The following is a 12,654-nucleotide window of genomic DNA, read 5'->3' on the forward strand; positions in this document are numbered from 1 at the left end:
AAGTTCATCTCTTGTGTCGAGCAGGCATACTTTGGATGCAAATCTAGGATGGAGTAGCATGTCTGAAGCATCTTGCCAGCTCATTGAAGAGCAAAGGTGTAACCACCTGCAACTTATGGCAAACAACTAAATGGCCAAGAACCTTGAGTTGAGATCTGCTTCCTGTACGGTCACTGTTGGTTGCTCATCATTTTTTTGTGTTGTTATTATAAGCAGGCAGCGTAAGAGGCCGGGGTCGAGGTGCGGCTGGCAACAGAGCCCCAGGGCCCAGGGGTTCCTACCTCGGGGGATATTCGGCTGGCCGTGGTATATATAGCCGATATCATGAAGGGAAAGGAAAGCAGCAAGAAAAAGGATATGAACTTGTACCGAATTTGGAAATCTCTGCCGTCAATCCAGTTGCCATTAAACCTGGTACAGGTCAGTATGAACCAGAGATAGAATGCATCAGCCTAAACCCCCACCCTCTCTTTGAAGTGACTCCAGGCTTTCCTTGGGCTCTTTCATTGCACACGGGTTCCTTTTCTCATAGGCAGCCAGAGATTAGGCAAGAGTGTGGCCTCCTGAGCCTTCTTAATGTGGGACTTAAGGGGATGGTCTAGCTCTGACCATGTTCAAATCAAACCTTACAGTAGTGGGTTTTTCAAATGGGTGCCACTTAGTCGCTAGGCTTATTCTCAGTCTGTGACCCAGTAGGCAGAGTTGGAGTGGTGGGGAGGGACAGAGGAAGAAAATGGAAGATTAGGAGATTCTTCTGTATCTTCTACCAGCTCAAACCATCTTTTTCTCACTCAGGCCTATTGCTCCACTAGCTGTCAAAAAGCCAGAGGATACAGCTTATTGCCAGTTCTGAGAGTTGGTGGGAAGGGTAGGAAATCCCCCTTCGGGAGCAAAAAACACAACTTGTCCCTTGTCATGGTTTTATAACCAACCAGAATACCTGGGAACAAGGCAGTGGTGAAAGTTTTTGCAGCTGCTAATTTCCTGGATTCTCATTTCCAGCATTCATCTCCCCCTCTTGCTGGATCAATAGATTGCAGGTAGGGACACTCAAGTAATTCAAGCCAGAGACCTTGAACTTTGCTTTCACCTCCAGGCCCTACAAACCACTCTGCCAGTGTTATTAGTGTCCATTGGTCATCTGGCATGAGTCAGATCTTTCTGATCCTCACTTCTAAGGAATTCCATTGTGAGAGCATCATAGCACCAACTCCCTATTAGCACACACCACACAAATATCCACACATAAGGAAAATTCATTCGTGGAGAGTCAGAGCCATCCTCCTCCAGCTCTCTTCCTGGCTTCGCGGAGGGTAGACTGAAGAGTGCTTTGAGAGAATCCTCACCTTGAAGCCCAGCTCCTCTTGATTTTCTTCTGGTTGAGGACTGTACCTTCCACCCCCTAGCTAAAAGAGAGTCAACGAATCTGCATTTGGGGCATAGGTTTGCACTGCCATATAGGGCTTAGAACGCATTTTCCCAGCAGAGCTTCCTTTTGAAATAGTCCAGGGATAATTTTTTTGCCTAGGAAAAAAATGTTGCAGATTCCGCAGTCAAATGACTCCTTCGTCTGGGTTTCCTTACAAATGCCATTGACACTATAAGCAATGTAAAACTGATCCCATAGCTCTCTGTAATGCCATAAAACAGAGCCTGGATACGATAGTTGTCACTTCTACTTGTTGGAAACTGGACTCCTGTTGGCAAGTGGCTACAGCTTAAGATTTAACTGGAGAAATGAACTCTTAAACCAATTTTAAGCGTATAGTCGTGTCCTACAGCCTGAGGTAGAAATTCCTGTGAGCGGACAGCCTAAACAATCCAGAATTACTTAGTACAACCCCAGTGTAGCTTAAACTCATAATCACCTCTGGTCCCCATCTTCTGGGCTCTCTTTCTGATTCATCCAGAAAATGGGAACTTTATATTTTAGGGGAAGCATCAGGGCAATGGTGGAGTATCTGGCCATAAGACCATATGATTGAAAGATTTCATTAAGGTTTTAGATGTATTATATTGAAAGGCCACACTGTTGTTTAGCCTGCAATCATTTGTCTCTGTACCTTATTTCAGATCAGTTTGCGTTAGAGTAAATATGCTTACAGTTGTAGGAAAAACATAAATGAAAGCATACTTTGTGTATGTATTTTATATTCTTGCTTACCCTTCAACACACACACACACACACACACACACCACATACTTATACAAACTCCCCCAAAACCAGGGCTAATATTTTTTCCTTCTTACTTCTCTTTATCATACATTGGCATTCAGTAACTGCTGTCTGTTTGAACCCCTGCTTAAAATAGAGTCCTTTGGACTTTCCTCACAGAAACACATCTTCGAAGTGCTCATCATAAAAGCAATCACTCACTGCTTCACTACTATGAGCAGACATTAGCAAATGAGGGAATTTGCCATTTTTTTATTATGTGTTTTTCCTTGAATCAGTAATGCCGAAATCTGAAATAACAGAGTGAAGTGTACACAGACCTCTGAGTTCTCAGAAGGAAACCCTCTCCAGTGCCTGCTTCTTAAAATGTATAAATGAGGGGTGCCTGTGTGGCTCAGTCGGTTAAGCGTCTGACTCTTGATTTCGGTTCAGGTCACTATCTCACATCATGGTTTGTAAATTCAAGCCCCACCTTGGGCCCTGCGCTGACAGTAAGGAGCCTCTTTGGTATTCCTTTCTTGCTCGCTGTCTCTGCCCTCCTCCCCTGCTCATTCTCTCCCTCTCTCTCTCTCTCTCTCTCTCTCTTTCACGCGCGCGCTCATTCCCTCTCTGTCTCTCTCTCTCTCTCAAAATAAATAAATTTAGAAAAAAATTTTTTTTAAAATGTGCAAGTGAAAGGGTGGCGAGTCTGGTAATGAGTGAGGTGAGTGATGAGGACCAACAGGCTCACTCTCCCACGCTGGAGGGCCTCTGATCTCACGTCTCGCCTTGAACCTGCTGTCTCAGTCAGAAGGCCCTTTCCTTTGCTGGACATTAAGAGTAAGATTCAAAATGAGATTTCTCTGTAGAAACGGTAGGAAAAATGTTGGTGCGGAACCCAACTCTGGACTCCCCTTGCGTGAGCATCTGTTGGGAGACCCCTCCGTACACACGTGGATCCTTTTGCAAGATGAACAGGGGGCCTGCCTGCCAGCAACCCTTTCTTCCTCTTGGGTAGCACCTTGTTACCTGTACTGAGAGACAACATTAATTAGCAGGGGAGGCCCGTGACCACTAAACTTGGTTTTGAAAAATACCAAGAAAGTGACACCTCTTTCTCGGGACTTTCAAGCCGTGTGGATTTCCTTTCTCTTACAGTGGCCATCCCTGCCATTGGGGCCCAGTATTCCGTATTTCAGGCCGCCCCAGCCCCTAAAATAATTGAAGATGGCAAAATCCACACAATGGAGCACATGATCAGCCCCATCGCGGTGCAGCCAGACCCAGCCAGCGCCGCAGCTGCCGCCGCCGCCGCCGCCGTCATTCCTGCTGTGTCAACGCCGCCACCTTTCCAGGTAGGGCCCTTGCTGTGGTCATTGTCATTTGTGTGTGAGGCCTCTGTTAATCACAGATTCACTGACGATTCAGCAGGAGAGTTTGCTGTGTGCCGAGCTCTCCGATGAAGTATGGGATTGGGTGAAGAAAAAATGTTTACTGTAAATCATGACAGGACGGAAAAGTTTGAAAGAATAATTATACTACCCTAATATTATCACTGTATTAAAGATGGGAGGCATGGTGCAGAAATGACACGTGTAATTCTTCATTGTGTCATAATATTGTGCATACAATATTGTGCATATAATATTGTGCATTCAATATTACGATGCTGGATAATTTTTAATTCATGTTCTTACTGTTAAGGGGCTGACTTGCAAAGTCCAGGGAGATCGCTCACATTTTCACTTGCCAAATTGCAGTTCAGTGATGATTTTTTAAGTTCTCTCCCCCTGCCCTTCCCCCCATAGCCCCCCTTCTGCTGGGTATGAATATTTACACCTGTGTATCCACACACAGGTGTGTAAGTGTGTGTGTATGGAGAGAGAAATATCTGTGGAGGGGCACCTGGGTGGCTCAGTCGGTTAAGTGTCTGACTCTTGATTTTAGCTCAGGTCATGATCTGGTTCATGGGTTCAAGCCCTGCATTGGGTTCCTCGCTGGCAGCGTGGAGCCTGCTTGGGATATTCTCTCTGTCTCTGTCTCTCTGTCTCAAAATAAATAAATAAACTTAAAAAAATATGTATCTGTAGAAATGTAGATATATAATAATTTTACAGGGGCACCTGGGTGGCTCAGTCAGTTAAGCGTCTGACTTCGGCTCAGGTCACAATCTTGCAGTTCATGAGTTCAAGCCCCAATTCGGGCTCTGTGCTGACAGCTCAGAGCCTGGAGCCTGCTTTGGATTCTGTCTCCCTCTGTCTCTGCCCCTCCCACTCATTCTCTGTCTCTCTCTCAAAAATAAATTAAAATATTTTTTAAAATAATAGTAAAAAAATAAAACTTTGCAAAATCCACCCTTAATCCTCTTCTCCAACCTGATCCAGCTCTCCCCATTCCTCCTCCCTGTCCTGTCTTCCTGTTTCAGCCTCCTTCCCCACCTTTGCTCATAGCTTCTCTTCTCTGTGGTCTTTTCAGCCCCGAGTCTTCTGTAGAATCTTTCCCAACCACCTAGGCTTGGAAATCATCTCTCCTATGTTTCTCATTACCCACATTGTTACTTGGCATATGACTGCCAGTATGTTCTGTCTCCCCAACTGATGAAGCTCCTCTAGACCACAAGCTACATCTTACATTTCTTTTTATCTTCAGTGCATAGCACTTAGGGAATACCTATAGGTGATAATGTCATTCATTCAAAACAATAACAACAAAAACATCGTGTTAAAGCTACTTTTTGTGAGGCAGTGAATCTCAAATACCTTATCATTCCACAAGCACATATACTCAGACCTAGGGTCTCTTACCTAACTGGATAAGAATTATCCAGGGAGTATGTTTAAAAAGCAGATTCTTAGGAGCGCCTGGGTCACTCAGTCGGTTAAGCATCCGACTCTTGGTTTTGGCTCAAGTCGTGATCTCATAGTTCATGGGAGTAAGCCCTGCATCAGGCTCAGTGCTGTGAGTGCAAGATTCTCTGCTTGGGATTCTCTCTCTCCCTCTTTCCCTGCTCCTCCCCTGCTCGGGAGTGTGTGCAAACTCTCTCTCGTGCTCCAAACAAATAAATAAACTTAAAAACAAAAACAGATTTCTTAGACTCAAACCCCGGAAGATACCCAAAGAGCAGAACTGGGCTGGGGTTCTAGAATCCGTGTTTTGTATAGGCTCCTCGGCAATGCTGAAATAGAGCCATGCTTGTGAGCCACTGCACTATGGTGCTATATATTTATTTGCTTTTGCCCTCCCTGTGCACCATTCTGGGCTGTGTTATTCAGAAAGGGTCACTCCAGCTGAAATTTATTCATTTACCAATGTATCATCAAGTAGTCGTCTAGTCTGGACTAACTAAAGCCAAGAAAAGGAATAGGTTGTAAATGACTCATACTGTAAGATGGCAGCTAAATGTAGCTACTTTTTGTGAACTCACTATAAATATCTAGAGTAACCTACAAACGACACTTAGTGGAATTCTGGTCATTTCTAATTTCTCGTTACTAAGAAACTCGTGAACTTTTGTCCTTGGTGCATAGTGTCCCAAATTCCAGTTCTTGGACTCACGCTCTAGATCACAGGCTGTTTCTGTCTTTTATCGGTCTGCACTGAATGTCGCCATCAGGGTCTTTGTTCAAAGTCTTTGCTTGTGACTTGGTTCAGTGTACAGTTGTTATCCATTGATCCCAGGGCAGATTTTTTCCTTCCTTCAACATATCGTGCAAATTGCTTGTAGCTACTTACTTGTGAACCCCAGGAATGACTTCTTTGAGTGTGTGTGCTTCTTGGTGCTCACCCACTGATCTAGGTACTCGGGGACCTCCCTCTGAGTTCATTGACCTGAGTTCTCAAAATGTGCAGCTCTCTGCCTCACCCGTATTCTCTGCCAAGTTGCAGCAGAGGAAGGAGCGTTTTAAGCACTACTGATTGGTGAATAGAACACCTTTCTGAGTGAAGCCACACTAGAAATCAGTTCCCAGCATTAGTTCCAGAACCTTTCCGTGGAACACTTTCATTCATACTCCTCTGTCTTGCACGTGCTTAGGGATGTTCCTGTTTAGCCATTTTATAGCCTAAATTTCATATAGCCTTTATAAGTAATTTAAAAAAATGTTTGCTGGCATAGACAGTCACTTTTTCATATTTATTTCTCAAAGTGTCCCCAGTCTTCAGAAATCTTTGGGATAAGTAGAACAAGGATAACCGTTCCTCTTGATGGGGCCTTTTCCTCTCTTTCCCCATCCCCAACATCCGCTGCTTACCCCAGCCACACCCAGATGTTGGGGACTGGACGGTAGTACATGAAAAGGTCTCTCTCGGATTTCTCCCTCCCTGCAGTTGTGTCCCTTTGTCACTAAATAAACGTCCATACGTTTGTAAAAACTTGCTTCTGTCTTGCTGCAAACCACAGGCTTCCCAGTTCTGAAGTTTCTGTCTGTGGTTATGAAGCAAAGCCAGTGAGGTAGTCATTGTTAACATGTTGTAGGAGACCAGATAATACAGGGCTAAAAGTGCTGGCTCCAGAGTCCTACATTCCATTGCTTAAAAGCTGTGTCACCTTGTGCAAGTCATTTAACACATCCTCTCTGTATAGTCACAGTACCGGCTTCATTGGTGGTTGTGACGATTCCATAACATCATACAAATAAGGTACTTAGAATAGTGCCTAGCGTACCGTAGTCTCTCAGTTATTATTATCATTGGTATAATTATCATTTTGGTTACAGTTGACAAAATGGCTCTCAGATGGTGAATTTCCTTTGAACATAATTTTGCGACTCTCATTTGGAGATTTTGTAAAGGAAAGATAACTAATTCCCTTATGGAAATCCAGGAAGAGAGAATTTTTAAAATAGAATCTTCCATTTCATCTCTCCTGAATTGTTTATTTTGAAGATGCACTAAACCATACAGGCCATAGCAGCATTGACTCCAGGACGTTCTCAGGAACATAAGGGGCACTAGATATTTCATTAAATGTGTGTTTTATTTGGCCACAAATCCCCTTTTCCATAAAGCATCTCGCAGAACTAGCTTGATAGCAAACCCTTTGGGAAATACTGAACCACAGTCTTCACTCTCTACCCCTGTCTGTTGTGAAAATAGTGTGTTACACTTCCAAGTAGAGAGGAGCGGGTAGCAGGGACTTTTATAGAGCTAGTGGTGGCATCAGCAGTGAGGCGGCTTTAGTTAGCTTGCCCTTCCCCACTTCTTCCTGTGGAAACTCCTCCTTATCATTCAGAACCCAGCTCAAGTGTCTCTACTTCTGGGATGCTTTCTCCAACTTCCCAAGTTCCTCAGTTCCTTTTCTAAGCCTCCACAATCATTTGGATACAGTTGGCCCTTGAACAACACAAAGGTTGGGTCTGCCAACCCCCCACGCAGTTGCAAATCCATAATTGGCTCTTGATTCCGCAAAATCACCACTACTAGCAGGCTACTGCTTGACCAGAAGGCTTACTGATAGCATAAACATATGTGTCAGTAAAACACATATTGTGTATGTTATATGTATTATGTTCTGTATTCTCACAATAAAGTAAGCTAAAGAAAAGAAAATATTATTAAGAAAATCATAGGGACGAGAAAATGCATTTACAGTACTGTGCTGAATATATTGGAAAAAATCCACATATAAGTAGGCCCACTCAGTTCAAACCCATGTCGTTCAAGGGTCTACTGTATATATAGTGGTGTCATATCTTAGGTTGAAACCATCAGTAGCATTTGCTGAAAATTGTAGAGGGTTGCAGTTGTTTTTTTTTTTAGATCACAGCTTAAAAAGCTGCCCCTTCGGAGATCTATATACTTGGTTCCATAACATTGTCACAGTCTGTTTTCCTCTCTGTTTTTGAAGCATCTTGTTCCTTCGGTTAAATTAGAGTTGAAGCAGCTGGTATATACTTTAGGGAAAATATTTTTAATTACAATGAGATCATCTGAGCAAAGGGTAGATTACTCAACTCCCTTTGCTAGCCTGCTCATGCTGATTGAGAGGAATGGCAGGTAGAAGATTCCAGACTATTTAACTTGTAGCTCTACGGTTCTGTCACTTTGACCAGTGGAATTTGGATGCGCCTGGAGGATGAATTTCCAGCTTACCTTGATGGCTCTTTCCACCTTCCCTTACAGCAGTTATGTGCTTTACCCCTCTGCCCCCCTCCCCCAACCCCACCCTGAGAATGAAAACCTTCGCTTTTACCTCCTCCTACCCCCGACCCCCCGGGAACTGAAAGAACGAACGGAGCCTTGGAAGGAATGGGTGACTAAATGGAACAGGCACCTACGCGCAATGAGGATCCTTTCTGTCTCTCCTCCTCAGGGCCGCCCGATAACTCCAGTGTATACAGTGGCTCCAAACGTTCAGAGAATTCCCACTGCGGGGATCTACGGGGCCAGTTACGTTCCGTTTGCTGCTCCAGCCACGGCCACGATCGCCACACTACAGAAGAATGCGGCTGCCGCTGCCGCCGTCTATGGAGGATATGCGGGCTACATACCTCAGGCCTTCCCCGCCGCTGCTATCCAGGTGCCCATCCACGACGTCTACCAGACATACTGACACTGGTGAGGAGAGTGGAGACAGACCACGAACTACCCCTGAAGGAACACTTTACTATTTATGAAGAAAGAACGTGCAGGATTAGCACACCTATGAAAGTGAAGAATGTTATCAAATGTCATACTGAAATATTTTATATTCATGATGAAGTTTTCACTAGTTTTTTTTTTAAGACTGTTTGCAATTTAGCAGCCTGTGTTCATACATTTCTAAGAGACTTGCAATGGTTCGTGCCTTAATACCATCTCTGAAAAATTTGTACGCTGTAGTACATTTGTATAGAGGTTTTTGTTTTTTGTATTTTTAAGGATATATTTTCAGTATGAAGGTTATTTTCTTAACTTCTGCACTCCAGAGATTTCTATTTTGTAGTACCTTCAATAATATATCAACTATATATTGAAAAGCACACTTGAGCAGCTAGGGAACTATTTTGAAAAATATATTCAATATTTAAAGACACAAACAATAGTGCTTTAAAATACTACATAAAATGTTATTTTAAAAGTTATACTGGAAAGTGCAATTTTAAAGTGAGTAAAATCTCTATTTTAGCTGGCATTAAGGGTTGACGGTGTTACCATCTGTTCTCTATGACAGTTCTTTTTTTTTTTTTTTTTAAGGAATTAAACACTCGATTTCTCCTTAAGCCCATGTTGAAAAGACTTGTCACATATCTGAGTCCAAACACTGGAAAGCTCTCACCTGCCACCATCACCCTGGACCCTGTTCATTCTCCATTTGTCTTTCCCTCCCCACACCCCTACTCCTCCCTTCCTCCTTTCCCCAGCCCCACCTGTGAGTCTGGCAAGTCTAGGGCAAAATGAATTACTCTGAAAGAGAGAACATTGATGGCTTTTATACTTCTTCCTGGGTTTTTGTCGGGGGTGGGGGGTGTTTTGTTGTGGGTTTTTTTGTTCTGTTTTGGTTGGGAAGGTGTTTTCAATAGCAGAGTATGCATAAGCACAAGGTTTTCATAGTTTCCATAAGACATCTTTGCATAGCTATTTAATTGTCTTCTATAAAACCTTAATTCTTTTTCTAATGCTTTTATTTTATTCATTTTTTGAAGTATGAGTTTGTAGAGACAGTGAATGTCATTGTAGACAAGGCCCCCAAAGACTCTAGTCACAGAAAGTTAATGCTTCTAGTTGCTTTTATCATGTTTCAATGCGAGACGTCTTGGGCGGCAAGGGTGTTGGAAATATGTTTATTGAGCAGGGCTTTCCTCCGTAGCTGTGCACATGGCAGGTGTACTGAATGGGGACCTACACACCCAGGAGGAGGAGGAGAGACCTGGAGGAGTTAAAAGATAGTTTGTAAATAATCTCCTAATGCTGGCTTTTAGTTGTTTCATGTTGCAGAAGTTCATGGTGTATAGTTTAATGCAAAATGAAACCATTTTATTTCAATGTTATTAAAAATTGTTGTTTTATTAGGAAGTAAATGTATTGTTGCAGTGTTGTGCCTGTTTCAAGGCTTGTGTTTATCAGAGTGAATGTAAAATACAGTAAAATGTTAAGATTGTCATCTGCTTTAGGAAATACATCAACTTGGAACTTTTTTTAAAGGCTCCATCAAGGAATTGAGGTGTGCAATAGGTAGCAAGTACACAGTTGTGTTTTTATGTCACATTAGAGATCGGTAAAATCTTTCCACTCAGTTTTTGCTGATGGCTGAATTCGTATTTATGGATTAATAATAAGATCACGCCTTTAGCAACTATTGTAGTTTTGTTTTCAGTTTTAAATTAAGACATTCCCAAATGCCTCTTTTCCCCCTCATTTTAGGGTGGGATGAATTTTTTATATATAAGCAATATTTATTTAACTATTCTGTAAAATTATTGAGTGCCTGCAAAGGCCTTTAAACATTTCTAACATTTATTTCCCACCATTCTTGAATGACATAAATAATTGTGCAATGTTCCTGATGATGTACCCAGCAAGCTGCATCCAAACTCAAATCTGTTGGAATGAGTAATCCAACAAAATGCAATTTGGATCAGATCCTCATCCCTTGACTTTGTGTGAAAGAAGTACTGTCCTTCCAATGAAGAACTGTCACAGAGGTTCACTGGATGATACTCTGACCCAGCGGTCTTACTGTATTTTACATATGCCTGTAAATTATTTGAAAAAAAAAAAAAAAGGTAATAAGAAAAGAAAAAAAATTGATATCTTAACATTGCAACTACCAAACTACCTTAAAAACAAATGTTGGTGAGCCTCCTATCTGGTCTGTCTGTTTCTGTTTCAAAACCATTTCAGATACACTACTGAGGTAAGTTTATAACTTGAAATGTGAACTTTTTTTTTTTTTTAGGGTTAAGAACAAACTATATAAATGTTTAAAAAAAAAAGCTTTAGTGTTCTCTGTTTCAAACATGCTAGCAATTTAGTTTTTATCTTTAGTTGCTTTGTATTTGAAAAGCTTTTAAATTTATTTAGATCTTGCTCCATATACAATACATTCTTAGGATGTATGTAGTAAATAAAGCTTTCTTTAAAGCAATTTCCAGGCCTTATTTTAAATTGTGTTTTCTTTATACTGATTTTTTCCTAACGAAATTAGAAAGAGCTTTACAGTGTAGAAGGAAGCAATTGGTTTAGTATTTTGAGCTGGAGAAGCTGGCAAGTTACTGTCCTGTCTTTGCCTTGGAATTACCATCAAAGATGGGTTACATAGTAAAAATTGTGAATTATCAGTATTTTCAAACTTGGGCTTAGGTGATTGAAGGTTAAGCACCCAAATTCTGCTCAACATCTAGACTGGAATAGGATTTGGCAATGCCTGTCACTGCTGTCAGCACTGAAGTTTATGATCCCAAGAGCTTTACACTCAGACTTCTAAATGGAGGCAACGTTGGGTTTGTCCGGTGGTCTTGTGAAAGCGCTGGATGACCTGAATGTCCGTCACTGCACTGGAAACCAAAGTCTTGTGTTCCTCATTTTCACAGCGCACAGCAAGGTTAGCAGAACACTTCCTTCCCTTTTCTCTGGAGAGCATCACTAACTTCAGACAATATCCAACAGCAGAGCCAATCAAATGATTCAAGGGAAAGTGATGGGCTGCCAATGGAAATACTTTTAAAATTTTCCCCACATGGCTTTGCCATTGATCAAGAATTTTACCGTCTTCGTCTTGAGCAGTCTGGGTTGTGGCGTCACTTCCCACCTTTCTTGAAACAGTAACTTCTTGCTTTCTCTTAAAAAGATAAAGGCCTTTTTTAGACGCAAGAGGGGCCAGGAGACTTACCAAGGTGACAGATCATTAGGCAATATTTTCAAGGATCTGCTGATTCCTTTTCTAAGAGAAGAGTACAGATGTCCTTCAAACTGCAGAATCACGGAGTTTGATCTCATTAGAAAAAGAACAATTGTACAAAATAGGTATTATACTGCCACTAGGTGCTAGGGTCTGTTGTAGGTGCTACAAGCATGAACAAACCCACAAAATCTTGCACAAGTAGAGCTTACATTCTGGTGGGAGAACACAGTTTGAGCATATAAACAACATGTTGGGTAGGGACAAATGCTATGATTACGTGACTCGTTAGGCTCTTTGGCTCCCATAATCTCGGGTCAACCTCACAATAACTCAGTGAAGTAGGCAGGTCAGGCAATGTGACTGGCCAAGCTCACGTGGGCTGGTAAAAACCTGGACTGAAATCTGCGGTCAGATCCCAAGTCTCAGGTTTTTTCTAATAGCACACTGACCCTGGAAATGGGTAAAAACAGTCATCCAGCGACCTCCTTCAGAGCCTAGAATAAGAAAAGAAAAGCTTTTCTACAAGTGCAGTTTTTGGTTGGGTTCTAGTATGTTTCCCTATGCGACCTCTTTCCTCGGATGGGGACGAGAAAGCAGAATGGCTGAAAATGCCTATTCTCAGCCTGGAAGACCTAGTGTCTCTAAGTGGAGCTGCTAGAAATATACACGCTGGGAGGTT

General features: G+C 42.2%; 1 protein-coding gene across 3 annotated transcripts in view; it reads left to right on the top strand.

Moving 5' to 3' along the window:
• The window catches only part of RBM47 (RNA binding motif protein 47), a 158,788-nt gene extending 149,934 nt beyond the window's left edge, over window positions 1-8,854 (top strand). For 2 of the 3 annotated variants that reach the window (XM_042984656.1, XM_042984655.1), the window contains 3 exons: window positions 214-420; window positions 3,314-3,510; window positions 8,466-8,854. In XM_042984656.1, coding sequence (XP_042840590.1) covers window positions 214-420; window positions 3,314-3,510; window positions 8,466-8,705 — 644 coding nt within the window. In that variant the 3' untranslated portion in view covers window positions 8,706-8,854. The remainder of the gene's footprint in view (window positions 1-213; window positions 421-3,313; window positions 3,511-8,465) is intronic. The other variant, XM_042984657.1, reaches the window with a different exon arrangement.
• Window positions 8,855-12,654: the final 3,800 nt, after the last annotated feature.

This window comes from Panthera tigris, chromosome B1, assembly GCF_018350195.1.
Source record: "Panthera tigris isolate Pti1 chromosome B1, P.tigris_Pti1_mat1.1, whole genome shotgun sequence".
NCBI lineage: Eukaryota > Metazoa > Chordata > Mammalia > Carnivora > Felidae > Panthera > Panthera tigris.